Source organism: Homarus americanus, unplaced genomic scaffold (assembly GCF_018991925.1).
Source record: "Homarus americanus isolate GMGI-L3 unplaced genomic scaffold, GMGI_Hamer_2.0 scaffold3190, whole genome shotgun sequence".
NCBI lineage: Eukaryota > Metazoa > Arthropoda > Malacostraca > Decapoda > Nephropidae > Homarus > Homarus americanus.
In genome coordinates this window covers 1-27236 of record NW_024753308.1, presented here as the reverse complement: position 1 = coordinate 27236, position 27236 = coordinate 1, and the positions used below count along the sequence as shown (strand labels likewise).

The 27236-nt window shown below is 50.8% G+C and overlaps 1 protein-coding gene across 1 annotated transcript; it reads right to left on the bottom strand.

Moving 5' to 3' along the window:
• Positions 1-13712: 13712 nt before the first annotated feature.
• On the bottom strand, positions 13713-23859 carry LOC121855329 (extensin-like; the record flags this gene model as incomplete). The annotated part of the gene is made up of 5 exons (XM_042350223.1): positions 13713-16044; positions 17041-17155; positions 22275-22382; positions 23414-23451; positions 23755-23859. Coding segments are annotated over 5 exons (2698 nt in total), but the record flags the coding sequence as incomplete, so codon positions are not given.
• Positions 23860-27236: the final 3377 nt, after the last annotated feature.

The following is a 27236-nucleotide window of genomic DNA, read 5'->3' as shown; positions in this document are numbered from 1 at the left end:
TCCAGTATTGCTTCGTTCAGTTACGTATTGCTGTGTGATATATGGCTATTGGTGTGGGCGATGTGTGGTTGTTGCTGTGGGTGACACCAGGCCTCTCTCCTCTTGTTGTGGGTGCCACTTGGTTGTTTAAATGGTGCAGTTGGTAACAGCTGCATGTGGCACCTGGCCGTCGTTGTGTGTGTGTGTGGCACCGGTTGTCGCCGTGTGTGGCACCCGGCAGTTACGTGAGAGAGAGGCATACTGCAAAACATTTCTCCGTGTCCATTCGTACGTTTGTCAAGAGTAGCTTACCTCTCTCACACACTAATGAGTCTACTCTTAAGAGCCTCTAGTTGTATCAGCACCTGAGCTCGACAGCGACACGTGAAAAGTAGATAACTGTTACTTATAATTTGGTTTACCTTTTCACTTAAGTCGTTGTAAGTGATCGACCGCTTAGTGTACAGTACTTCCGTTTATGTCGGGTTAAGCTAGATTAAGTTAGGCTGGGTTAGGTTAGGTAAGATTAGATTAGGTTAGGTCAGGTCAGGTCAGGTCAGGTCAGGTCAGGTCAGGTCAGGTCAGGTTAGGTACAGATGTCTGTCTCTTTAGTTATGTTTACAAGTATTGACCCCAGCAGGAGGCGGCGGTCGTTCTCTCTCAACACAGGATGGGTAATACTTACCAAGAGCTGAGATCGTCCTTGGTGAGTGGTGGTGGTGGGGACTTATAGATCTTGGTTTGTGAGGCGTTTATTGACAGTGGTGGTGGTTGTAGTGATGATGATAGTGGTTGTGGTTGTGGGAGTGATGATGGTAGTGGATGTGGTGTGGTGATGATGGTGGTTGTGGTGAGTGGATGTGGTGGTGATGATGGTAGTGGTTGTGGTAGTGATGGTAGTGGTGTGTTAGTGATGATGATAGTGGTTGTGGTAGTGATGATGATAGTGGTTGTAGTAATGATATGGGTTGTAGTGATGATGATTGTGGTAGTGATGATGATAGTGGTTGTGGTGATGATGATGATAGTGGTTGTGGTGATGATGATGATAGTGGTTGTGGTGGTGATGATGGTAATGATAGTGGTGATAATAGAGATAAAGGAAAAAGAGGCGATGAGGGAGGGAGGAGGAGGAGGAGGCGAAGATGGTGGAGGATAAGGAAGGGAAGAAGGATGAGGGATGAGGAGGAGAAGGATAAGGAGGAGAAGGATAAGGAGGTGTGTTATGGCGGCAGACAGGTATTGTGCTCTTACGTCTCCAGCACCACCACACCTAGGTCTGCCATCCCTCACCCCCTGCACCTTACAATTACCTGTAATCACGACGTATCAGAGCCGCCAAGGTGTCGTATTGGTGAGGCTGAGACTCCACCCAAACACTCACCCGCACACCCATTTACCCACCCTGACCACCCACTCTTCTCATCTACCCACCCACATATCCATCTACCCACCGTACTCGCCCACACACCCATCTACCCACCCTGACCACCCACATACCCATCTACCCACCCTGACCGCCCACTCCTCCCATCTACCCATCCTGACAGGCCCACTTCTCTCACTCAACCACCCACAAAGACCGCCCACTCCACCCTCCTCTCTTCCCCGTGTATGGGTGGGTAGGTTAGGTTAACTTTTTGGTTCCGGGTGTTGAAGAGTCCCTAGGTGTGTGTGTGTGTGTGTGTGTGTGTGTGTGTGTGTGTGTGTGTGTTTGTGTGGCACTACTGACACCGTACCTCCTGTGTTATCATCACATCACATACCTCTGACCCTCCCTTCCTTCCCTCCTCCCTCCTTCCTTCTCTCACTCCCTCCCTCCTTCCTTCCTTTTTTCCTTCCTCCATCCCTCCTTCTTTTCCTCCCTTGTCTCCTATTGTTCCTCCGACCATCCTTGTTTCATCAACTTCCTTCCTCCCTCCTTCTCCCTCTCTCCTCTCCCTCCTTCCTTCCTTAAACGATTACTACTACTACTACCCTTATTTATTATTAAGTCTATTCTTCATTCTCATTTTGTTAATTCTTCATGTTCATTTAATTACTCCTTCTTTCATCCAATTTTTCCTTCATTCATCCATTTTATTCTTCATTCTCATCCACCTTCTCTTTCATTCTTATTCAATTTCTCCTCCATTCATCCAGACTGCCCCCTCCTAGATACAATTTAAACCATCTATCCAGATCATCCAGACTCACCACCCCCCCCATTTTCCAGTGTACATCCACCGATTCACACCTTCTTCACCGAGTCAATGCTCCTCCCAGTCACCCTACAAGACATGATAAACACACAATTCTCTATATCTTTATCTATATACTCTAGGATAACGTGTAATCCACCTTACCTCACCCACGTTGTAGATATAATCGACTAGAACTACGTAATTGAAACCTCCAGCGCCATATATCTCTTCCCCCCCATAACTCCCCCGCTTCTCCCACTCCTCTTCCGTATATAAATCACGTTGTTTAATCCCTAATTGCCAACCGATGGAAGACAATTAGAGATACAGGTAAATGTGATTAAGGTACTCACAGGTAAGGAGGTAAAGGCACTTGTGTTTGGGTCTCTCATGGAGGTGGCCTTAGGTTTCGGCAACACACCTGCAATTAGGCACAATCACCTGGGCTAGTGGGTATATCAGTTGGTCAATTAGTCTGATTTCTCTTGTTATTCATGGGCTTTTTTGGGGGCGGTATGTGGGGGGGGGTGTGGGTGAGGGGGTGGATGAAGTGGGGGATGCAAGAATACTGTTGGAGATTACCCCGGGTGTTGGTGCTTTATGGTGAGGGAGGGGCGTGGTGTGGTGTGTTATGTTGCTTGCCCCACCTGCCCGCCTGCCTGCTTGCTTGCTCGCTCGCTCACGCCCTTCCTACCTTCTCCCCTTCCTCTTTTTCCTTTTTCTGCACGCCTCATGTCTTGTCCTACACGTTCCTGCCCTCGTCTTCTTCTACACGTCCTCTCCTACACGTCCTCGTTCTCCCCTACACGTCCTCGTCCCTCTCCTACACGCCCCCCACTCCCTCCTCCACGCCCCCATCACCCCTCCACGCCCCCATCACCCCTCCACGCCCCCATCACCTCCTCCACGCCCCCATCACCTCCTCCACGCCCCCATCACCTCCTCCACGCCCCCATCACCTCCCTCCACGCCCCCATCACCTCCTCCACGCCCCCATCACCTCCCTCCACGCCCCCACTCACCTCCCTCCACGCCCCCATCACCTCCCCTCCACGCCCCCATCACCTCCTACACGCCCCCCACCACCTCCTACACGCCCCACCACCTCCCACACACACCCCCCCACCACCTCCCACACGCCCCCCACCACCTCCTCCACGCCCCCACCACCTCCCACACGCCCCCACCACCTCCTACACGCCCCCATCACCTCCTCCACGGCCCCATCACCTCCTCCACGCCCCCATCACCTCCTACACATCCCCATCACCTCCCTCCACGCCCCCCCATCACCCTCTCCCTCCACGCCCCCACCACCCTCCTACACGCCCCCACCACCCCACACGCCCCACCACCTCCCCACGCCCCCACCACCCCTCCACGCCCCCACCACCCTACACGCCCCCCACCACCTCCCCACACGCCCCCCACCACCTCCCCACACGCCCCCCACCACCTCCCCCACACGCCCCCACCACCTCCCCCACACGCCCCCACCACACTCCTACACGCCCCCCCACCACCTCCCACACGCCCCCACCACACCTCCCACACGCCCCCACCATCTCCCACACCCCACCATTCTCCCACACGCCCCACCACCTCCCTTACACGCCCTCACTCACCTTTCTACACACCCCCCACCACCTCCCACACGCTCCCCACCACCTCCCCACACGCCCCTCACTCACCTCCTACACGCCCTCACCACCTCTCCCACTATCGCTTCACCACCTCTCACACGCCCCCATCATCCCCAACACTGACACCACCAATCTATAACTCATCTCTACACCAGTTATAGGTACCTGTTATAATTAGATTCTTCCTATTATAATAAACTTCTATATAATCCCACCTGTAACTTAGTTCATTTAGGGTGTGGGCTGCATCTATACTGGCTCTTGTAATTAATTATTATTATTATTATTATATTAAAAGTGGCTTGGAGTTCAATTAAATTATAGTTAATGACGATTATTATTTTTGTTGTAGATTTTATTATTTATTATTATTATTATTATTATTATTATTATTATTATTATTATTATTATTATTATTATTATTATTATTATTATTATTATTATTATTATTACCCTGAATCTTGTGTGATAAACCGGTGACATTTTTTTTATTATTTTTGAAACTAATTGATTAAGGTATGTTCATAAGAGTTCTTATCTTAGGAGAAATATACATTAGTAGTTATATTTTCAGGACATATAGCCAACAATTCAGTGAGGTGTTGTGTTATATTTGAGAACAGTCATTTATACAGTGATAAGTGCATACAAAGGCCAGAAAACCAATTACACAATGGTAATAATTGGTATTTCAGAGTTATAACACCAATTAGGTAATATTAATCGTAGTTAATTATTTTTTGTCCCAATTATCTGCCGTAGATTCCAATTATGAGTCGTGTTGTGGTAAGACTCTAGTTGACACCTCAGCTACGGTGTCAGATGAAGGTGCCAATTACAAGGTGTTTATTCCTGATTATAAGCTGTGAATTGTGATTATTAGTTGTGAATTATAATTATATGGTGATTATGTCCTGTCAGTAGTGTGGCGGAGTGATTATGGTGTGGTGGTGGTGTGGTATGAGGGTGATTATGGTATGGCGGAGTGGCTATGGTGTGGTAGAGAGTGGTTATGATGTGGTGGTGGGTGTGGTAGAGAGTGATTATGGTGTGGTGACACTGGCGGGCTGAATGGTTGAAGAAGAGAAGTTTGGGGGGAGGGGGTGAGGGCATGATGGTGGGTAGTGTGCCCCAAGATGACGTACCCAGCGTGAGGCAGGAGTAAGGGCGGCCAGCTAGGAGGAGGTTACTGGCTGGACAGCGCGGCAGCCATCAGCAGCCGTGAGTTTGCCGCGTAAAATGAGTTGTTAATGCGGCGGACAAGCTGATAAGACACGGTTGTGGCCCCCGCTGGTAAGGTCGAGCCTCGCCTCGTTACCCACACGACTTGTGACCCATCCTGTTGGTGCTGTAGCGCCCCTGTGGCCCGGGCACCTATGGCGCCCTTGGTGGTACAGGCACACCCCTTTTCTCTATCTCTATCCAGACTCTCACTCTTACCTCCACCTCTCCCTCCGTCAAATCTCTGATCTCCAATACCTCTCATACGCCTCCACCCCGTGTGGGGGTGAGGGAAGCCCACCCCACCACCACCCTCTTCCACGTGCCCTCCTCCATCACACGCATTTCCATCCCCCCACAGTAGTGTTCAGGTCGAGTCATTATTGTCCCCCGTTGGTTGGTCAGTGTGTGCAGACGTAAACTTTCCCGCAGCTGTAAAACTAAATCGAAAACTTTGCTTGAAATCACCTCAGGATACCGGGCGTCAAAAAAAAAATCGGATATTTTCAGCCGCAGTTTTTATCATCGTATTGACACTAAACAAACTCTCTAAAGTACCCAGAAGTTTTGCAGAGGTCGACTATGGGTTCCTGGGAGTCACATTACAGTAGGTGGCGGGAGTAATTAGCCTTGGGAAGTAGACACCATTCTGAAGTGGTTTTGACTTACCTGTTAATAGGCTTGGCTCCTACACCTGCTGCTTCAACTAAAACTGTCTATACTTTTATCTGTTCCACACCTGTTTTTTTTTCACACTAGCTACCCGCATTACTTGACAGTTACACACCTGTAAACCCATATACATTGCACACCTGACACTTTAAGTACACCACTTACGCTCATAAATGCTACATACCTGATGCTATACACCTGCTACCTCACATATATGCTTAGAACTCTAGTATCAGTCAGTTCGCTCACTACTTACTATCCACATTTACATAGTTTTTCAGTCAGGTGTGGAACTGTATGTCTATCTGGGCAGGTGTGTATTTTAGGTAAATATGTAGCTACAGTAAATATATAATTGGAAGGTTTGGATTCCGTTGTGTGTGTGGTTGGTAGACAGGTAGCAGGTGTGAAGTTGACAGATATGTAACAGATATATGATTGACAGATGTGTAGCATGTGTGTAGTCGCCAGATATGTAACAAGTGTTTGGTTGACAAGTAACAGGCGTGTAGTTGATATATACACAGGTGTATGTGTAACAGGTGTATATTTAACAGGTGTATGTGTTACAATTGAGTGTCCTGTAACAAGAGCATAATCGACAGGTGTAGCAGGTGTGGAGTTGACACATGTGTAGATTCATGTCTATGATAAGCAAATTGTAAGGGTAACTGGTGTGAAACAAGCAGGTGTTGGATAGACAGGTGTGTAGATAATTCTATAGTACTCGTGAAACTAGCAGGTGTGTGGGGAAGCAGGTGTATGGGGGGAGCAGGTGTGTGGAAGAGAACCAGAAGCCAGGTGGTTATGTAACACTGTGGTTGCATGGGTTGAGTTGGCTTGCTTGGGTGGCTTGGTTTTCTTATGTATGTAAAAATATAGGGGTTTAGTGTGTGTGTGTGTGTGTGTGTGTGTGTGTGTGTGTGTGTGTGTGTGTGTTAACTGAAGATGTGAAACAGCTGGCCATCTTCATCAGCCTCTCTCCTTCCCCACTGTTCCTCCTCGTCTCCTCCTCTCCTGTTGCTTCCTTCTCCTCCTCCTCACCATCATCTCCTCCTCCTCACCATCTCCTCCTCCTCTCATCTCCTCCTCCTCACCATCTCCTCCTCCTCCTCACCATCTCCTCCTCCCCTCCTCCCCGTCACACACTGCCTGACACACACCAGAGTTGCTCCAGGACATTCCCAGCACACCTCGGGCACCACTGCCCCCCCACACACACATACCTCCCCTCTGGCAGTACCCCGATATCATCTAGCCTTCAAAACACACACACACACACACACACTCAACACACACACACACACACACATATATATATATATATATATATATATATATATATATATATATATATATATATATATATATATATATATAAATACACAGAATACATGTTCACACATTATGTAACGGACGCGAACACTGGTCCAGCCAGACTGGCGCCTGTCCGTGGCACTTTTTCCTTCATTTTTTTTTTTTTGTGTATTTGTATTTTTTTTAGTAATGCTGTGTTATTGTATGAATATCTCGGTACAACTTGCTGATCTAAAGGCCTGGGCGGCTCCTTGAATTATTGCCTCGCCTATCTTGTGCTGCTTTGTGTTTAGGATTTTTTTTTTTTTTTTGAGGGAGAAGTGTTGTTAAAATCACCTGAGAGCGTGGAAGACTCTCTCTTGGTAACAGTACAGGTCTCCACGTACTGCTGGGCTACTTGGAGAATGTAGTGTTTACCTCAGGGCACCCAAAGAAACGTCTCAGATTCTCCAGCGTCGCTGCATCCGGGTTATATTTGAGGGCATTGGGAGGCAGTGTTAGGGAACACCTTAAGATGCTGCAGAATATTTTGTAGACAATCTGTATATCACCTGTAGTCAGAGGTGAGTGTCGAGATGGCCTGCGGCTGGTGGGTCACCTCAGTGAATATCAGGTCATGTTGGGGCCATCCTTGGAGTGTACTGAAGGACGATCCCGGCAGTATCCTGCCTGAGTGAGGTGTGTTGTTGCCTGCTGGTGGTGGTCGAGGCAGCCAGGGGAGGGGCAGGTCGTGGCCGAGTCAGGGCTGTAGACATGAGGTCCAACAGGGAGTGCTGCAGTGAGTGGCATTTTTCACCACAGTGTGTGTACGGCATGGTGTGGTAGGTGTGGTGTGGTGTAGCAGGGTGGGTCAGAGTGATGTGGCAGGTGTGACGTGGTGTAGTAAGTGTTGCGGGTGGAGGGTGGCGTGGCTAGGCAGGACGTCTCATGTGCCACAGTTCGGCCGCCACATGTCACCGACGTCATGCCTCTACACTGTTAGGTGGGAGCGTGGGGTTGTATATGGCGGTCATTTAGAGTGTGTTAGGTGCCGTGTGAGGCGCGCCACACCCTACCTACAGTGGGTGGCGGCCCAGGGCCCTTATTGTTATCATATTGCACGGCCCAGCCTCGGCCGGCTTACTGGCTGGCGGTCGCTCCGCGAGCACTGCCACATGTCGCCACCTCCCGCGCCCACACGCCCACACTCCCCGAAAACCACCACCTCCCGCGCCCTCGTGCCCTGAACGCCGCCTGGCTCACGCTGCTGTTGCAACAGCTAAGCTGTGTTATGACAGCAGCAGGAGGTGGAGGAAAGGCGGCGGTGCACGAGGCCCTGGAAGGTGCTAGGGGTGTGTCCGCGGCCCTGGGGATATTTGGTTAGTGCTCCCGCCCCCTCCCCACCCACCCACCCTCACCTGCTGCACCTCTCTCCCTCATCTGGACACACACACACACACACACACACACACACACACGGCAAAATAAACGAACAGTTTTACCTGGCGAGATTTTTTGTTGTTTCCCAGCGTTCATTCTCCCCAAGTGTGAGTTTTTATGAATGAGTAGTAACGTGGCGGCCGAGGTGCGCGCGCTGGCTGCTGCTACACCGTCCTCACTCACCGCTACACAAACACACATACACATTATCATTTACTCTATTTTCTAAACTCATATAAACTGACCCCTATTCCACTTCCCTTTCCCTCCTCCTCAACCTCTCCCTCCTCCTCAACCTCTCCTTCCCCCTTAGCCTTTCCCTCCCCCAAGTCCACCTCACCCGTTTCCCCCCTCGTCCCCTCACCTGTTTCTCTCCCCCACACGTCCCCTCACCTCGTCCTCTCCATCAGTACTCAGGTAATGGTTTTAGCAGCACCTTGATGGGTCGACGACCTCCCCCAGGGCAGGTAGGTGTGTCCTCGTGAAATTGCTGGTACAGTCTCCCCCTCCCCTTCCTCCCCAACCCCTTCCTCCCCTACCCCTTCTCCCCTTCCTCTTCTCCTTCCTCCCCTTCCATCCCTCCCTCCTCTTAGTCATACCTGTCTTGTTTATAATGACTGAAATTTACCTTTTCTTCACCTGTGATTGCTTCTTGGGGTAAGGAGGGAGTGTAGGAGGAGGAGGAGGAGAAGAAGAAGAAGGAGGGAGGTAGTATTATTTCTCCCTCTCCCTCCTCCCTCCTCCTCCCTCCCTCCCTCCTTCAGCCAGTCTCTGAAAAACCTGTAATTTTCAGAGTTTCTTGTCGACAAAAAGGTTGTTTTAAGTGAGATAGCTGGCTGGAGGACTACCACCATCACCACTACTCATCCCCCAGACCACCATCACCACACCACCACCTGTACCCACCACCACCCACCACCACCATCCACCACCCTCCACCTCCATCCACCACCACCATCATCCACCCACACTCACCACCATCCACCAACCCACCATCACCACCACCACCACATCACCACTCACCACCATCTCCCACAGAATAGCACCACCACCACCACCCTCCACCACCATTACCACCACCACCACCCACCACCATCATCCACCCCACCCACCCACCACCCCCTCTTCGTCTTCTCACGTGAAATTATCCAACTCACCCCTCGTATAATTCTTGGCAAGTTACCCGCTAAATTTCTTATCTTCTAACACAAAGTTGTCAGCATCCCGTGTTGTTTATGTCGTCTTAAGCAACTGATTATTGTTTATGTATTATTGTGTTGAGTTTTAAGTTTTACACACACACACACACACACACACACACACACACACACACACACACACACACACACACACACAGTATGGTGCTCTTTCTCAACCCCAGATGTGACCTCTTAATTCACCATAAGGTATAAGCGTTTTATATTTGACGTTTCAACATGATAAAACTGCCAATGACTTGAGAATATATACGAAAATTATCAGTAGAGAGCTGAGGTAAGTTGAGTGCCAGTCATGGTGTTGAGTGCCACCCTGATGTTGAGTGCCAGCTTGGTGTTGAGTGCCAGCTTGGTGTTGAATACCACCCTGGTGTTGAGTGGTGTTGTGTCTAGAGTGACAGATAGAGACATGAATCGGTCTTGTCTGGGTTTTCGCTTTAAGCTTTAGTTATTACCCATAAAGAAACTGATTAATGTTATGTGAGTTGTTTTCTGATGATCAGTTATTTTCGATGTTGACTGTGAGAGAGAGAGAGAGAGAGAGAGAGAACTGAAGGTGTGTGTGTGTGTGTGTGTGTGTGTGTGTGTGTGTGTGTGTGTGTGTGTGTGTGTGTGTGTGTGTGTGTGTGTGTGTGTGTGATGTTTTGGGCGCCCAGCCAGAAGACGGGGGCCCTCCCACTGTCTTCCAGGAACTCACTCTTTACAACCTCTTAGTTTCATACGAGAAAATCCCTTCAACTCAAAGCCTCTTGGATACTATCTTGGTGATTTATAACTACATGGATGTACTTCACAAAAGAGATAATAAAGTAATCATTTATCTATTTTTTTATACGTACTGTGTATAATAATAATAATGATAATGATTATAAATGGCTTCTTTCTCTCCATGTGGACGAGCTACTAACAGGCCATTGTTTTCTCCAACAGGTATGTTATGTCCTGAGGCAGGTGTGTCCCCCTCCACCACCACTACCACATCTCCCTCCTCCAGAGAGCGCGGTACTGCCACTGTCACCTCCCACTGTGTACCACAACTCACACTAATTATATATTATGTATATTTGTGAAAGTTGTTTTGTGATTGTGTGTGTGTGTGTGTGTGTGTGTGTGTGTGTGTGTGTGTGTGTGTGTGTGTGTGTGTGTGTGTGTGTTTAGGTAATGTGTTTGTTGTGTAATAAAGGTGCACTGTAATTTGCTTCTGACGTAACCAAGGTTCATTATACTTTCTGGCATGAAAACACAGACGTATAATGTGTATTATGGTGGATCAAGGTAGGCTGTAATCTTCCTGTTACAAGACCCTCTGTAATATGTATTTTATTGAACCAAACCAGGATGTAGTCTGTGAGTTACAACACCCACTGTAATATCTAATTTACTGAATCAAGGCTGGCTGTAATCCCGGTTCAACAAGATTGGCTGTATTCCCGGTTTAACAAGACTGGCTGTAATTCCGGTTTAACAAGACTGGCTGTAATTCCGGTTTAACAAGACTGGCTGTAATCCTGGTTTAACAAGACTGGCTGTAATCCCGGTTCAACAAGACTGGCTGTAATCTTCGTGTAACAAGACTGACTGTAACGCCAATTTTACTTAATCAAAACTGGCTGTAATCTACATGTTTACAAAGACGGCCCAAGACAAACCTGTAATCTCGGGTGTTACATAGACAGATACATAATAGAGACTGTGTTCTTGTCACCGGTACAGGATCAAGGTTGGTGGTCATTTTCAGCACTTTGTATAAACCTTAGACCGAGTGTACGTCAGTCTCCTTTATGTAATGTTTACACCACAAAAATACCCCCACTAAAAGCTTTTCGCGGCGGAGATTTTGGTGGTCTGGGTTTTTTTGGGTTGACTGATAAGAAAAACTTTGTATAATCTTTTTTGGTTGTAGACTCGGGATTATTATCATTATTATTAAGAACATTGAGATGACCTATAATTTCCTCGTTACCTAACCGGTATTTAGTATAATTTTTGTTTTAAAATTTGGATAATTGTAGGTCTTTTTCTTCTTCATTTTCTATAAAACTTAAACACGCTATAATTTGAACGTTTTTTTTCTTTAAGACTTAATATATTCGTTATATAACCAGGGTATAATATAGGTTTTATCTTATTAATTAATATATATGCATATAAAAAGGACCCGCTATAATTATCGTATATATAACAGGTATATATAACAGTATATATAACATATGACACTTATTATAGTTTTCGGGTCACTTGAAGATTAAATACCCTATCGCTAACCCAACCCAACCCAACCCAACTCTAACCTAACCTAACCTAACTTATCTTATCCTAACCTAACGCTAACCAAACCTAACCTAACCCAACTCTAACCTAACCTAACCTAACCTGACCTGACCTGACCTAACCTAACCTAACCTGACCTGACTCTAACCTAACCTAACCCTTAATCCTAACCTAACGCTTAACCTACTCTAACCTAACCTAACCCCTTCTGATCTACGCTAACTAATAATCCAACTTATGTTATCCTAACCTAACGCTAACCAAACCTAATCTAACCCAACCTAACCGAACGCTAACCAAACCTAACCTAACGCTAACCTAACCTAACGCTAACCTAACGCTAACCTAACGCTAACCTAACCTAAATATGGCTAAAGAGATTGGGTATAATGTAGACTTGTGCGTGGGTATAGGCGTGGCCGGATGTCGCGAGGACAATTGAGGGTGGGTGTGGTGGGCGGGCGGGGGCGTGGCGGGGACAGGCGGCGGCGGATGTAGTCAAGGCGGGCGGGGTGGGCGTGGTCATGGCTAGCGGCGGGGGGGGGGGGGGAGAGTTGGGGCCACAATGTTGGGTGGAGTGATGGCAGTCATGGCCGGATGTAGAACGTTAGGATGGGTGTAACATGGGCGTGATGTGGGTAGGTGTAACACGGGCGTAATATAGGTGGTAATGGCATGGACATGATATGGGTAGGTGTAGCATGGGTGTGATGTGGGTGGGCATGGGCGTTATATGGATGAGTGGCAGCGTGATGTAGATGAGTGGCATGGGCGTTATGTAGATGAGTGGCATGGGCGTTTTGTGAGTGAATGTGTGCGAGATGTGGGTGGGTGTGGGCGGTGAGGATGGCGGGACACCTTCGTCAAACAGTGGTCGACTTTGACATGAGAGATGTGTTGAAGCGTCTATTTTGACACAAGGAGTCTCGTAAGATGAACGTTTTTGTGTGTACATTATCATAGAGAGAGAGAGAGTGTGTGTGTATGTGTGTGTGTAATAATAATAATAATATTAAATAATAATAATAAACGGTTTATTAATAGACTGCAGCCGGTGGCTGAAAATATACAGACTTACATTTGATTTAAACATAATGATATAATATGCATTGAAAACATTTACAGGGCTGTACAGTACATAAATCAGGAGTTGTTTATTATTTTAACAATAGATGGGATGGTGCTGTTCTTATATCTATCGGTGCGGGCTCTTATGGGCTGAATTTTGTTGTAGTGGCGGACTGCGCGAGTTGGGTGGGGGCTGCAGGAGGTGGCGATGGCGAGGGTGGTGCAGTAGTCCACTGCCAAACCTTTCCAGTGCTTGGTGGTGGAGGTCACTGAGGGATGGCATTTCCAGGGTGGAGAGAGCGTTGGTGTAGCCGGAGTATTCTGCGCCGAGCATGATTCTGCAGGCCCTTTTCTGTACCTTCTCTAGCTGACGTTGTTGGGTGGAATTAAGAGAAGACGACCAGGCTGGTGACGCATACGTTAGTTTGGGGAGAATAAAGGCGTTGTAGATGGTCCTCAGCTCTGGCGTGGGTGTCCCAAGTGACCTAAGTCGTCGTAGCATGTAGAGACGGTACGAGGCTGCCTTGACTGTGTTATTTACATGGGCCTTCCAGTCAAGTTTGTTGTCTATAGTTACACCCAGGAGTTTGTGTGTGTGTGTGTGTGTGTGTGTGTGTGTGTGTGTGTGCGTGCAGGTAGGTCAGCCATTACTCTGCCTTATTTACATTATAAAGTAATAAATGTCCTGGGCGGCACCTAAGGGCGGGGCTGCTCCTCCGTCCTCACGCTGCCCTTGCCACGTCCTGCTGGGTCTTTGGGTTCTGGGGTCCTCTAGGGTTCTGGTGGGTCCTCTTGGGTTCTGGTGGGTCCTCTTGGGTTCTGGTGGGTCCTCTTGGGTTCTGGTGGGTCCTCTTGGGTTCTGGTGGGTCTCTTGGTTCTGGTGGGTCCTCTGGGGTCTGGTGGGTCCTTGGGTTCTGGTGGGTCCTTAGGGTTCTGGTGGGTCCTCTGGGGTTCTGGTGGGTCCTCTTGGGTTCTGGTGGGTCCTCTTGGGTTCTGGTGGGTCCTCTGGGGCTCTGGTGGGTCCTCTTGGGTTCTGGTGGGTCCTCTGGGGTTCTGTGGGTCCCTTGGGTTCTGGTGGGTGGGTTCTGTGGGTCCTGGGTTCTGGTGGGTCTCTGGGGTGGGTTCTCTCTCTGGGGTTCTGGTGGGTCCTCTTGGGTTCTGGGGGTGGGTCCTCTTGGGTTCTGTGGGTCTGGGTTCTGGTGGGTCCTTGGGTTCTGGTGGGTCCTCTTGTTCTGGTGGGTCCCCTTGGGTTCTGGTGGGTCCTCTTGGGTTCTGGTGGGTCCTCTTGGGTTCTGGTGGGTCTCTGGGTTCTGGTGGGTCCTCTTGGGTTCTGGTGGGTCCTCTTGGGTTCTGGTGGGTCCTCTTGGGTTCTGGTGGTCCTCTTGGGTTCTGGTGGGTCCTCTTGGGTTCTGGTGGGTCTTGGTTCTGGTGGTCTCTTGGTTCCTGGTGGGTCCTCTTGGGTTCTGGTGGGTCCTCTTGGGTTCTGGTAGGTCCTCTTGGGTTCTGGTGGGTCCTCTTGGGTTCTGGTTGGGTCCTCTTGGGTTCTGGTGGGTCCTCTTGGGTTCTGGTGGGTCTCTTGGGTTCTGGTGGGTCTCTTGGGTTCTGGTGGGTCCTCTTGGGTTCTGGTGGGTCCTCTTGGGTTCTGGTGGGTCCTCTTGGGTTCTGGTGGGTCCTCTTGGGTTCTGGTGGGTCCTCTTGGGTTCTGGTGGGTCCTCTGGGGTTCTGGTAGGTCCTCTTGGGTTCTGGTGGGTCCTCTTGGGTTCTGGTGGGTCCTCTTGGGTTCTGGTGGGTCCTCTTGGGTTCTTTGGGTCCTCTTGGGTTCTGGTGGGTCCTCTTGGGTTCTGGTGGGTCCTCTTGGGTTCTGGTAGGTCTCTTGGGGTTCTGGTGGGTCCTCTTGGGTTCTGGTGGGTCCTCTTGGGTTCTGGTGGGTCCTCTTGGGTTCTGGTGGGTCCTCTTGGGTTCTGGTGGTCCTCTGTGGGGTTCTGGTGGGTCCTCTTGGGGTTCTTTAGAGTCTCTTGGGTTCTGGTGGGTCCTCTGGGGTCTGGTGGGTCCTCTTGGGTTCTGGTGGGTCCTCTTGGGTTCATTGGGTCCTCTTGGGTTCTGGTGGGTCCTCTTGGGTTCTCGTGGGTCTCTTGGGTTCTGGTGGGTCCTCTTGGGTTCTGGTGGGGTCCTCTTGGGTTCTGGTGGGTCCTCTTGGGTTCTGTTAGGTCCTCTTGGGTTGGTGGGTCCTCTTGGGTTCTGTTAGGTCCTCTGGGTTCTGGTGGGTCCTCTTGGGTTCTGTTGGGTCCTCTTGGGTTCTGGTAGGTCTCTTGGGTTCGTGGGTCCTCTTGGGTTCTGGTGAGGTCCTCTTGGGTTCTGGTGGGTCCTTGGGTTCTGGTAGGTCCTCTTGGGGTTCTGGTGGGTCCTCTTGGGTTCTGGTAGGTCCTTCTGGGGTTCTGTGGGTCCTCTTGGGTTCTGGTGGGTCCTCTGGGGCTCTGGTGGGTCCTCTTGGGTTCTGGTGGGTCCTCTTGGGTTCTGTGAGGTCCTCTTGGGTTCTGGTGGGTCCTCTTGGGTTCTGGTGGGTCTCTTGGGGTTCTGGTGGGTCTCTTGGGTTCTGGTGGGTCTCTTGGTTCTGGTGGGTCCTCTTGGGTTCTGGTGGGTCCTCTTGGGTTCTGTTGGTCTCTCTGGGTTCTGGTGGGTCCTCTTGGGTTCTGGTGGGTCCTCTTGGGTACTAGTGGTCTCGTGGGTTCGGTAGGGTCCTCTTGGGTTCTGGGTCCTCTTGGGTTCTGTTGGTTCTCGTTCTGGTGGGTCCTCTTGGTTCTGGTGGGTCCTCTTGGTTCTGGTGGGTCCTCTTGGGTTCTGGTGGGTCCTCTGGAGTACTGGTGGGTTCTCGTGGGTTCTGGTGGGTCCTCTTGGGTTCTGGTGGGTCCTCTTGGGTTCTGGTGGGTCCTCTGGGGTTCTTGGGTCCTCTTGGGTTCTGGTGGGTCCTCTTGGGTTCTTGGTGGGTCCTCTTGGGTTCTGGTGGGTCTTTGTGGTACTGATGGTTTACTTGGTCCTCGTGGCTTTTGTTGAGGTCTTCATGGGTTTACCTGGTCCTCGTGGGTTTGTTGAGGTCTTCATGGGTTTTGGTCTCGTGGGTTTTGGTGGGTTCTTCTGGGTCTTAACAGGGTCTTTGTTTGGTCCTTGGTAGGTGCTGTTCCTTCAGGTCTACGTCGCCTAAACAGCTCTAACTCCTTCAGGTCTACGTCGCCCTAAACAGCTCTTAGGCTCCTTCAGGTTTACATCACCCTAAACAGCTCTTAATGGCTCCTTCAGGTCTACACGTCGCCTAAACAGCTCTTAAGCGTCCTTCAGGTCTACACGTCGCTCTAAACAGCTGCTAATGTCCTTTGAGTCTACATCGTCTAAACAGCTCTTAATGGTCTTTCAGGTCTACACGTCGCCTAAACAGCTCTTAATGGCTCCTTCGGGTTTATCACCTAAACAGCTCTTAATGGCTCCTTCAGGTCTACGTCGCCCTAAACAGCTCTTAATGGCTCCTTCGGGTCTACGTCGCTCTAAACAGCTGCTAATGGCTCCTTCAGGTCTACCTCCCTAAACAGCTCTTAATGGCTCCTTCAGGTCTACACGTCGCCCTAAACAGCTCTTAATGGCTCTCTTTTGGGGAAAGATTGACTACCTCAGGAGACCTAGGACCTACATCAGAGACCTAGGACCTACATCAGGGGACCTGGGACCTACATCAGGGGACCTGGGACCTATCTCGAGACCTAGGACCTATCAGGGTCACCTAGGACCTACATCACGGGGACCTAGGACCTACATCGAGGAGACCTAAGACCTACATCAGGGACCTAGGACCTACATCAGGGGACCTGGGACCTACATCAGGGACCTGGGACCTACCTCAGGGACCTAGGACCTACATAAGGGGATATAGGACCTACATCAAGGGGACTAGGACCTACCTCAGGACCTAGGACCTACATCAGGGACACCTAGGGACTACATCAGGGGACCTGGGACTACATCAGGACCTGGGACCCACTCATCAGGGCACCTAGGACCTACATCAGGGACACCTTGGGACCTGCATCAAGGGACCTAGGACCTACATCAGGGCCTGGGGACCATCGGGGACCCTGGGACTCATCAGGACCTAGGACCTGCATCAGGGACCTGGGACCTACATCAGGGACACCTAGGGGACTACATCAGGGGACTGGTTCATCAGGGGCACTAGGGACTACATCAGGGCACCTAGGACCTACATCAGGGGGACCTGGCTGTCAGGAGTTGGGACCACATCAGGGGCTAGGGACTCATCAGGGACTAGGGACTACATCAGGGACCCTGGGACCAACATCAGGGGACCTGGGACTCCATCAGGGAACCTGGGGACATCAGGGTAGGACCCTGCATCGGGACCTAGGACCTACATCAGGGGACCTAGGACCCCATCGAGACCTGGGGACTGCATCAGGGACTGGGACTATCAGGGGGACCTGGGACCTGCATCGGGCACCTAGGGACTACATCAGGAGACAGGACCTATCAGGGCACCTAGGGACTGCATCAGGGAACTAGGACCTACATCAGGGGCACCTAGGGACTACATCAGGGGACCTAGGGACCTCAGGGGGACCTAGGGACTACATCAGGAGACGGACCTACATCAGGGCACCTGGGACCATCAGGGGACCTGGGGACTACATCAGGGGACCTAGGGACTATCAGAGACTGGGACCACCATCAGGACCTAGACTACATCAGGGACCTAGGGCTGCATCACGGGACTGGGAGGACCTCCATCAGGGCACCTGGGACCTGCATCAGGGCACCTGGGGACACATCAGGGACACCTGGGACTACATCACAGGGACCTAGGACCCATCAGGGCACCTAGGGGACTACATCAGGGAGACTAGGACCTACATCAGGGGACCTAGGGGACTGTCAGGGGCACTAGGACCTACATCAGGGGGACTGGGACCCATCCAGGGACACCTAGGGACTACATCACGGGGACCTAGGACCTACATCAGGGAGACTAGGACCTACATCAGGGACACCTAGGGACTACATCGGGGACCTAGGACTACATCAGGGCACCTAGGGGAACTATCACGGGCCTGGGCCTACATCAAGGACACCTAGGGACTACATCAACCTCGGCCTACATCAGGGCACCTGGGGACTACATCAGGAACTGGGACCTACATCAGGGGCACCGGGACTATCAGGGGCACCTGGGACCTACATCAGGGAGACAGACCTACATCACAAGGGACTACATCAGGGGACCTAGGGACTATCAGACCTAGGACCTACATCAATGAGACCTACATCAGGACACCTAGGGGACTACATCACGGGGACCTAGGACCTACATCAGGGAGCTGGGACCTCAGGGGGACCTAGGGACTACATCAGGGACCTAGGGACTACATCAGGGCACCTGGGACCTACATCAGGGCACCTGGGACCTACATCAGGGGACCTGGGACCTACATCAGGGAGACCTAGGACCACATCAGGGCACTGGGACCTACATCAGGGGACCCTGGGTGCTTACATCAGAGACCTAGGACCTACATCAGGGGACTGGACCTACAACAGGGAGACCTAGGACCTATATCTCCTCAGGTGACTCCTCCGTCTCTTGCCGCCGCTCTCAGTTCGGCCAGGCTTACACGGGACCCGACAGACACGCCCTATAGTAAAGTGGCATTTACAGGGACAGAGCTGACGTGGTGGAGCAGGTCTATGCCGAACAAACCCGTGATTAGCTAAATTATTATTGTGGTTTATTTGGTGAGGTGTATTTTACTAGTTATTATTATGGGTTTAGTTTCATGAGTTTATTTGTGTTATAATTGTGGTTTATTTGTAAGTTATTGTTGTGGTTTATTTTGGTGTGGTATATTTGCGTAGTTATTATTGTTTTTACTTTGATGTGGTTTTTAAATTATTGTTTTGGTTAATTTTATGGTTTATTTACCTTGGGATTTAATTTTAGGGTTTATTGGAGATTGTCGAGTTTTATCGTGTGTTTTATGCTGGTGTGGTTTACTTATCAGAGTGTTGTGTGGTTAAATTGAAAAGAATTGTTGGAGGAAGGTTTTTTGTTTTATGTTGCTGGGTTTAATGGTTTGGTTAATGGGTTTATTTGGGTAAGATTCGTCTTGGTAGATATTCGTCTTTCCTTCTTCTCTCTCTCTTCTCTCTCTCTCTCTCTCTCTCTCTCTCTCTCTCTCTCTCTCTCATTGCACAAGAAACTAAGAGTTGGCCAGACGGGGGGAGAAGGTGGAAGGAAAGAGAGGAGAGAAGATTGCGACATCTCTTACCCCTCCCTCAGTCCCCCCCCTCCTGATTCCTCCCTCCTCCCCTTGGGCAACAGGTCGCTCAGGCTCGAACTCGTGTTTTCCGGTGGTCAGGTAGCCTAGGCTGCCCGCCCTCCACGGGCACCTGTTGCCGTCTTGACTAACGCCTCTTATTAAGATTGTATCCAGGCTGTGTTAGTCCCGGTTATTACACATTAGCTGCCCTGCCGGCCTGTGTGTGTGTGTGTGTGTGTGTGTGTGTGTGTGTGTGTGTGTGTTGTCGTGCATGATAGGAGGTGCGGGAGATGTGTTGCGTGTGCTTGCATGCTTGCAGTGGTGCAGGGTTGGTATGTACATACGTGGGGCAGGGAAAAGTGCACGTCTTGTTTTTACGTGTGTTGTGTGTGGTGGGAAGTGTATGGGCAGAACCCCCTCCACCCATCCAGCAGGAATGGCTCTTGACTAATTAACATTAAGATGTTGTCAGTGGCTTGTTTGTGCTGCAGGAGGTGGGGCTGGGGGCTCCTGGACACCTTCTCCTTCCCCTCTTTTCCCAAACCCCCCTCCCCCCCTTCCCTGCTTTGCCATCTTGGGGCGGGCGGGGTGAGGTCGTAGTGTTGACCCCCGTGGAGAAAGAGCGCCACCTAAGGCAACGCTGACCACTTACATTAATTTTAAGGTAACGCCCGTAGAGGCACTGCACGTGGTCACACACACTTTGGTCTTTGCCATCAGTAAGAGGCCATGTTGTGTGTTAGAAGAGCTCCAGCCTATGTCATTTTCTGGTGGGAAAAATATCGAGTGAGATCTGACTAAATACCGTGGAAGAGCACAGGTTAGACACCCCCAATTAGGTGTTGGGTTGGAGTTTAAGTTAGGGTTGGTTAGGTTAGGTTAGGTTAGCGTTAGGTTAGGTTAAGCTTGGTTAGCGTTTGGTCAGGTTAGTGTTGGGTCAAATTTGGGTAGTTGATCATGTGCAATAAGCTGGGATGACTAAACTTCAAGTGATCAATATCGTAAATATAATGTAAACAGTGATCGTTGAGTGTACTTAGAGGTCGGTACAGTGTGGTGATGTTCACACTGTATCGAAGATTATTACAACAGTGTCCGGAATGTTCTTGCAACTAAACTTCTCCTTGTATGACAGTGTTCGTGTGTACAGTTATTTCCAATTAAGTATATATCAGGGTGTACAGTGGCCTCCAGGTGTGTATGGCTGTGTGTTTGTGTTGCGGCTGTGTTTGTGTTGCGGCTGTGTGTTGTGTTGCGGCTGTGTGTTTGTGTTGCAGCTGTGTTTGTGTTGCGGCTGTGTGTTTGTGTTGCGGCTGTGTGTGTTTGTGTTGCGGCTGTGTTTGTGTTGCGGCTGTGTGTTTGTGTTGCGACTGTGTGTTTGTGTTGCGACTGTGTTTGTGTTGCGGCTGTGTGTTTGTGTTGGGACTGTGTGTTTGTGTTGTGACTGTGTTTGTGTGTTGCGACTGTGTGTTTGTGTTGCGGCTGTGTGTTTGTGCTTTTGGCTCTATTAAATTTTTGCAGATGGCGTGGCTTAGTTTGTGTTGTTGTGACTGTTGTTGCAGGCATGGTATCATCCTCAACACCCACCGCCTCCACAAAGTACATTTTACAGCTGGTTTAATCTGAGACTAGAATTTATACTGAATGCTTTTTTGATCAGTATCAGTCTAGGTCAAAGGTCATCGAAAACCACCACTCACGAGCAATGACATTATGACCTTATCAACACTACACCTCCTTGACGGTATAGTAATAATGGTTGACCCTCGTGTAGAAGCTGGAGGCCAAAACAACAACCACACCCTAAGTTAACGAGTTGCGTGACCCAGTGTCAAGGAATAGTCCGAGAAGACCGGACAACTCGCCAACTGCACTGGCTAACCATACCCCAGAACACGATCCACAAATCGATTAACATCCACGTTCCCAATGACGTCACTATCTGTATGACGTCACTCCCCATGCCGTCACTATCTCCATGTCATCAGTATCTTGATGTCGTCACTATCTCCATTTCGTCACTGTCTCCATGTCGTCACTACTTGTATGACGTCACTAATCTAGGCTATAAATTAAGGTGTTAGTTTAAAGAGCGACTTTTGTTTTTAATTAGCCATCAACCTGTCACATCTTCCTCACCTGTGTAAAGGGAGAGAGAGGTGTGGAGGAAGGGGGATAGAGACTCTCGCTGGTTATTTTAGTGTATTGGTCAGTGTCTTATTTATCTGTTGTTATTGAAGACATCACCGAGGAGGAGAAGAAGACGGTGAAGACAGTGCTCGTGTTGGCTAATGTCAGTATCTCTCAGGGCACAGAACCAAGTGACCCAGTGTGTTCCTGGAGCCAGGTACTCACAGGGAGGTTGTGTCTGGGCCCTAGGTACTCAGAGGAGGGTGGTGTCCTGGGCCTAGGTACTCCTGGAAGGGGTGTGTCTGGGCCATGGGGAGAAAGAGAGAAAGAACAGGAGAGAGAGAGAAGAATACAGTCAAGTGCATCTTCCTCAAGGGGGCAGTGAACAGCCTGAACAGCGTCTACCCTGGGACGGTGTAAGTGCAGTGGGTGGCCTGGTACCTGAAATATTTGGTACAAGTTTTAATTGATTCAGTGACGTGTACCAGGTGGTGTTGTGGGTGCGTGGTGGGGGGTGTAGGTGAGGGTGTACAGGAGGGGTGTAGGGAGGTGTTGGGTGAGTTGTGGTTGAGGCATGGCTATGTTGGAGGGCGTGAGGATATACAATAGGGGAGGAGGCGTGTAGGTGAGGCGTGGGGATACAGTAGGGAGGCGTGTAGGTGAGGGCGTGGGGATATACAGTAGGGGAGGAGGCGTGTAGGTGAGGCGTGGGATATACAGTAGGGGGAGCGTGTAGGTGAGGGCGTGGGGATATACAGTAGGGGAGGAGGCGTGTAGGTGAGGGGCGTGGGGATATACAGTAGGGAGGCGTGTAGGTGAGGGCGTGGGGATATATACAGTAGGGAGGAGGCGTGTAGGTGAGGGCGTGGGGATATACAGTGGGGAGGCGTGTAGGTGAGGGCGTGGGGATATGCAGGGGAGGAGGGGGTGAGGGCGTGGGGATATACAGAGGGGGGAGGCGTGTAGGTGAGGGGTGGGGATACAGTAGGGGGGAGGCGTGTGGGTGAGGGCGTGGGGATATACAGTGGGAGGAGGCGTGTAGGTGAGGCGTGGGGATATACAGTAGGGGAGGAGGCGTGTAGGTGGGGGGTGTGGGGATTACAGTAGGGGAGGAGGCGTGTGGGTGAGGGCGTGGGGATATACAGTAGGGGAGGGAGGCGTGTAGGTGAGGGGCGTGGGGATATACAATGGGGGAGGCGTGTGGGTGAGGGCGTGGGATATACAGTGGGGGGGAGGGCGTGGGGATATACAGTAGGGGAGGAGGCGTGTAGGTGAAGGCGTGGGGATATACAGTAGGGGAGGCGTGTGGGTGAGGGCGTGGGGATATACAGTGGGGGGAGGCGTGTAGGTGAGGGCGTGGGGATATACAGTAGGGAGGAGGCGTGTAGGTGAGGGTGGGGATATACAGGGGGGAGGAGGCGTGTAGGTGAGGGCGTGGGGACATACAGTAGGGGGGGGCGTGGGGATATACAGAGGGAGGAGGCGTGTAGGTGAGGGCGTGGGATATACAGTGGGGAGGCGTGTAGGTGAGGGCGTGGGGATATACAGTGGGAGGCGTGTGGGTGAGGGCGTGGGGATATACAGTGGGGGAGGAGGCGTGTAGGTGAGGGCGTGGGGATATACAGTGGGGAGGCGTGTAGGTGGGGGCGTGAGGGATATGCAGTGTGGGGGAGGAGGCGTGTGGGTGAGGCGTGGGGATTACAGTGGGGAGGCGTGTAGGTGAGGGGCGTGGGGATGCAGTAGGGGAGGAGGGCGTGTAGGTGAGGCGTGGGGATATACAGTGGGGAGGAGGCGTATGGGTGAGGCATGGGGAGGGATATACAGGAGGGGAGGAGGCGTGTAGTGAGCGTGGGGATATACAGGGGGGGGAGGCGTGTGGGTGAGGGCGTGGGGATATACAGGAGGGGAGGCGTGTAGGTGAGGCGTGGGATATACAGTAGGGGGAGGAGGCGTGTAGGTGAGGGGTGGGGATGTACAGTAGGGAGGAGGAGGCGTGTAGGTGAGGCGTGGGGATACAGTGGGGAGGAGGCGTGTAGGTGAGGGCGTGGGGATATACAGTAGGGGGAGGCGTGTAGGTGAGGGCGTGGGGATTACAGTAGGGGAGGAGGCGTGTAGGTGAGGGCGTGGGGATATACAGTGGGGAGAGGCGTGTAGGTGAGGGCGTGGGGATGACAGTAGGGGGGGAGGCGTGTAGGTGAGGGCGTGGGGATATACAGTGGGGAGGAGGCGTGGGTGAGGGGCGTGGGGATATACAGTGGGGGAGGAGGCGTGTGGGTGAGGTGGGGATATACAGGGGGGAGGGAGGCGTGTAGGTGAGGGGGTGGGGATATACAGTGGGGGAGGCGTGTGGGTGAGGGCGTGGGGATATACAGTGGGGGGAGGCGTGTAGGTGAGGCGTGGGGATATACAGTAGGGGAGGAGGCTGTAGGTGAGGGGCGTGGGGATTACAGTGGGGAGGAGGCGTGTAGGTGAGGGCGTGGGATATACGGTAGGGGGGAGGCGTGGGGATATACAGTAGGGAGGAGGCGTGTAGGTGAGGGCGTGATGGGGATATACAGTGGGGAGGAGTGTAGGTGAGGGCGTGGGATGACAGTGGGGGGGAGTGTAGGTGAGGGCGTGGGGATATACAGTGGGGGATGAGTGTTGGGGGTGAGGGGCGTGGGGGTATGCAGTGGGGGGTGTTTGTGGGGTGGGGATTGGGGGTGGTGGGGTGGGGTGTGGGGGAGGTGTGTGGGTGGGGCGTGGGGATATCTGTGGGGGAGGGGCGTGTGGGTGAGGCTTGGGGATTTGATGAGGGGAGGTGTGTGGGGTGAGGGCGTGGGGGGTGGGGGGGTGTGGGGGTGGGGATATACAGTGGGGAGGAGGCGTGTGGGTGTGGGGGGATATACAGTGGGGGGGGTGGTGGGGGTGTGTGGGTGTGTAGTGGGAGGCGTGTGGGGAGGCGTGGGTGGGCTGGGTCTGCTCTGGGTGATGTTGGTGACACTGGCCATATTTCAAACAATGGCCTCTTGCGATCTAGTGTGTGTGTGTGTGTGTGTGAGTGTATGTGTGTTGTGTGTGTGTGTGTGTGTGTGTGTGTGTTTGAGTGTGTGTGTGTGTGTGTGTGTGTGTGTGTGTGTGTGTGTGTGTGTGTGTGTGTGTGTGTGTATTTATATATTTGTATTTACTACTCACACTCTTATTTGCCTGATTGCTAAATTGTAGTAAGATGTGTAATATAAATATACACACACACACACTACACACACACACACACACACACACTCATCATTAAACTTTATCACTATTAATGTCTCATAACTAACTGTCAGAAAGTAAACACAACACCTAAATATTTGTTTACATAACGTGTTGGATAATTCTGGTAACAGTGACTTTTACACATCACCCTCAGGTTCCTCGATAATGATGGCTCTGTTTATGTCTCATTATGTCTTGTGTCTGTCTGTCTCGTCTGTCTGTGGTTACATAGCTACGTTTAACTCGGTGTTTTTTTTTTTTTTTGTCTCTGAGGCTGTGTTTGTGGTGAGGTTGTTGGTGGTATAGAGGTGTGGTGAGGTTGTGATGGTGGTGTGGTGTAGGTGGTGTGTGATGTGGTAAGTTGTATGGGTGGTGTGGTGACGGTGGTGGTGTGGTGAGGTGTGGTATAGTGATGAGGTGTGGTGGGGTTATGATGGTGGTGAGGTGTGGTGTGGTGTGTGGGTGTGGTGGTGTGTGTATGGTTGGTGTGGTTTGGTGTGGTGGTGTGAGGTGTGGTGTGGTGATGGTGTGTGGTGGGTTATGATGGTGGTGGGGGTGTGGTGTGGTGTGGTGGGTGGTGGTGTGGTGTATGGGTGGGTGGTTTGGTGTGGTGGTGTGGTGTGGTGTGTGAGGTGTGGTGGTGGTGTGGGGTGTGTGGGGTGTTGTTAAGTGTGTTCTCCTCACGTGTGGTAGGTGGGGAGGGTATGGTAGGTGGGGAAAGGTTGCATAGTATATAATGGCGTGCGATTTTAGACTACGTGGAAGTGGGTAAGTTGAGGAGCTGGGTAGGGAATTAATTAGAATTGGGGGGGCCAAATTGAGGTACAGGGGGTTGATGGGGGGTGACGTCTGTACTTATAATGAGAAAGTGTGTGCAAGCAGTGAGGTTCTCTCTCAGTGATCTCCTGGGGAGTCGCTTACCTTCATGGGCTGTGAGAAGGGGAAGGGTGAAGGAAGGGGTGAAGAAGGAAGGAGAGAATGAAGGAAGGGAGAAGAGGTGAGGGAAGAGAAGAAGGGATAGAGGAAAAGAAAGAAAAAAGAATAGGGGAGAGAGAAAGAGGAAATGGATAAGGAGGGGATGGAGGAAAGGAAGAAAAAAGGAGGAGAGATGAAGGGAAGGGGAAAAGGATGAGGAGAGAAAAGGAAAGAAGAGGAGGAGAGGAAAGAGGCAGGGAGGAAGAAGGAAAAAAGAGATAAAAAGGAAGAAAGAAAGGAGAGGAGGGAGGGGTGGGAGGGAGGAAGAGAAGGAAGGGGGGGAAGGGGTCAGGGGGTGGGGAAAGGTCCTCCAGGGTGTCCTAAAAGATAGACTCAGGTTGCTGATCCAAACCACCTGAGTGCCCCACTGCCAGGTGAGTGTGTGAGTCAGCAGGAGGTGAGAGGCAGACAGAGGCACAGGATAAGAGACAGGTAACAATGCGATCATGGGCAACAGGAGGTGGGGAGGCAGGGCAGATCGCCATGGGCGCTGGCTGAGGGGCATAGGAAACTTGCGGGGTCTGTGGGCGTGCATGCAGGGTCTGTGGGCGTGCATGCAGGGATGCAAGTGCTGATGAAAGGAAATGTGTTGATCCCAGGTTTAATGTGAGTGCAAGACCAGGACGTACGATGATAATGTGTGTGTGTGTGTATATATATCCAGTAAACACACTAACGTATTGTAAAAAGTATAGTAGCAGCGACAGTGTTTACACAGTAGCATAATACTTGCTGTACTTTTAAAACCAGTACAGTAATCTCTAAATATGTAGTGTACAATCGTAGTAGAGTGTGAGTGCTCTTTAGAGTGTTCCGGGAGTGAGCTCTAAGATTGTTGACAATGTAGAAACAAGACTATGATATGGAAACAAGCAGGAGACACATCGTAAAGGCAGTGATGAGGAGGTCAGCGCATCTGTTTTATATAAGATACACCCATAACCTCCTTCATTACCAGAGGAGATGATGCGTGAGGTTGGGGGTAGAGGTGTGAGGAGTAGGAGGGGGTGACTGGGCGTGGCATGAAAAAAGTGGTTGTAGTGGTCAACCGGGCTGGGTGCACCTCCATAGGACCTGTGGGCTGGCAATTGGGCGTGTGTAAATCAGGTGCAGAGGAGTACACTGGCCTGTGATCACCGTTCCTGCCGCCTAACAGCGTCAACACAAGAAACCATCAACTACAGGTTGAGATTTCCTCCTGTGGACAGTCTTAGAGTAAACATTTGGTGTGTGGACAGTGCTAAGTAGAAGCTTTGAGTGTGTGGACAGTCTTAGGAAATGAAAGCTTTGAGTGTGTGGATAGTCTTAGAGTAAACTTTGAGTGTGTGAGACAGTCTTAGAGTAAGCTTTGAGTGTGTGGACAGTCTTAGAGTAAACTTTGAAGTGTAAGACCCGAGTCTTAGAGTAAACTTTTGAGTATGGACGTGTTGAAGTGAAGGTGTGTGGACAGTGTAGAAGTAAGCTTTGAGTGTGTGGGAGCAATCTTAAAGAGCTTTGAGTGTGTGAGACAGTCTTAGAGTAAACTTTGAGTGTGATGGCCTGTTGAACATTAAAGTTGTTGAAAACTCACGCAGGATCGTGAAG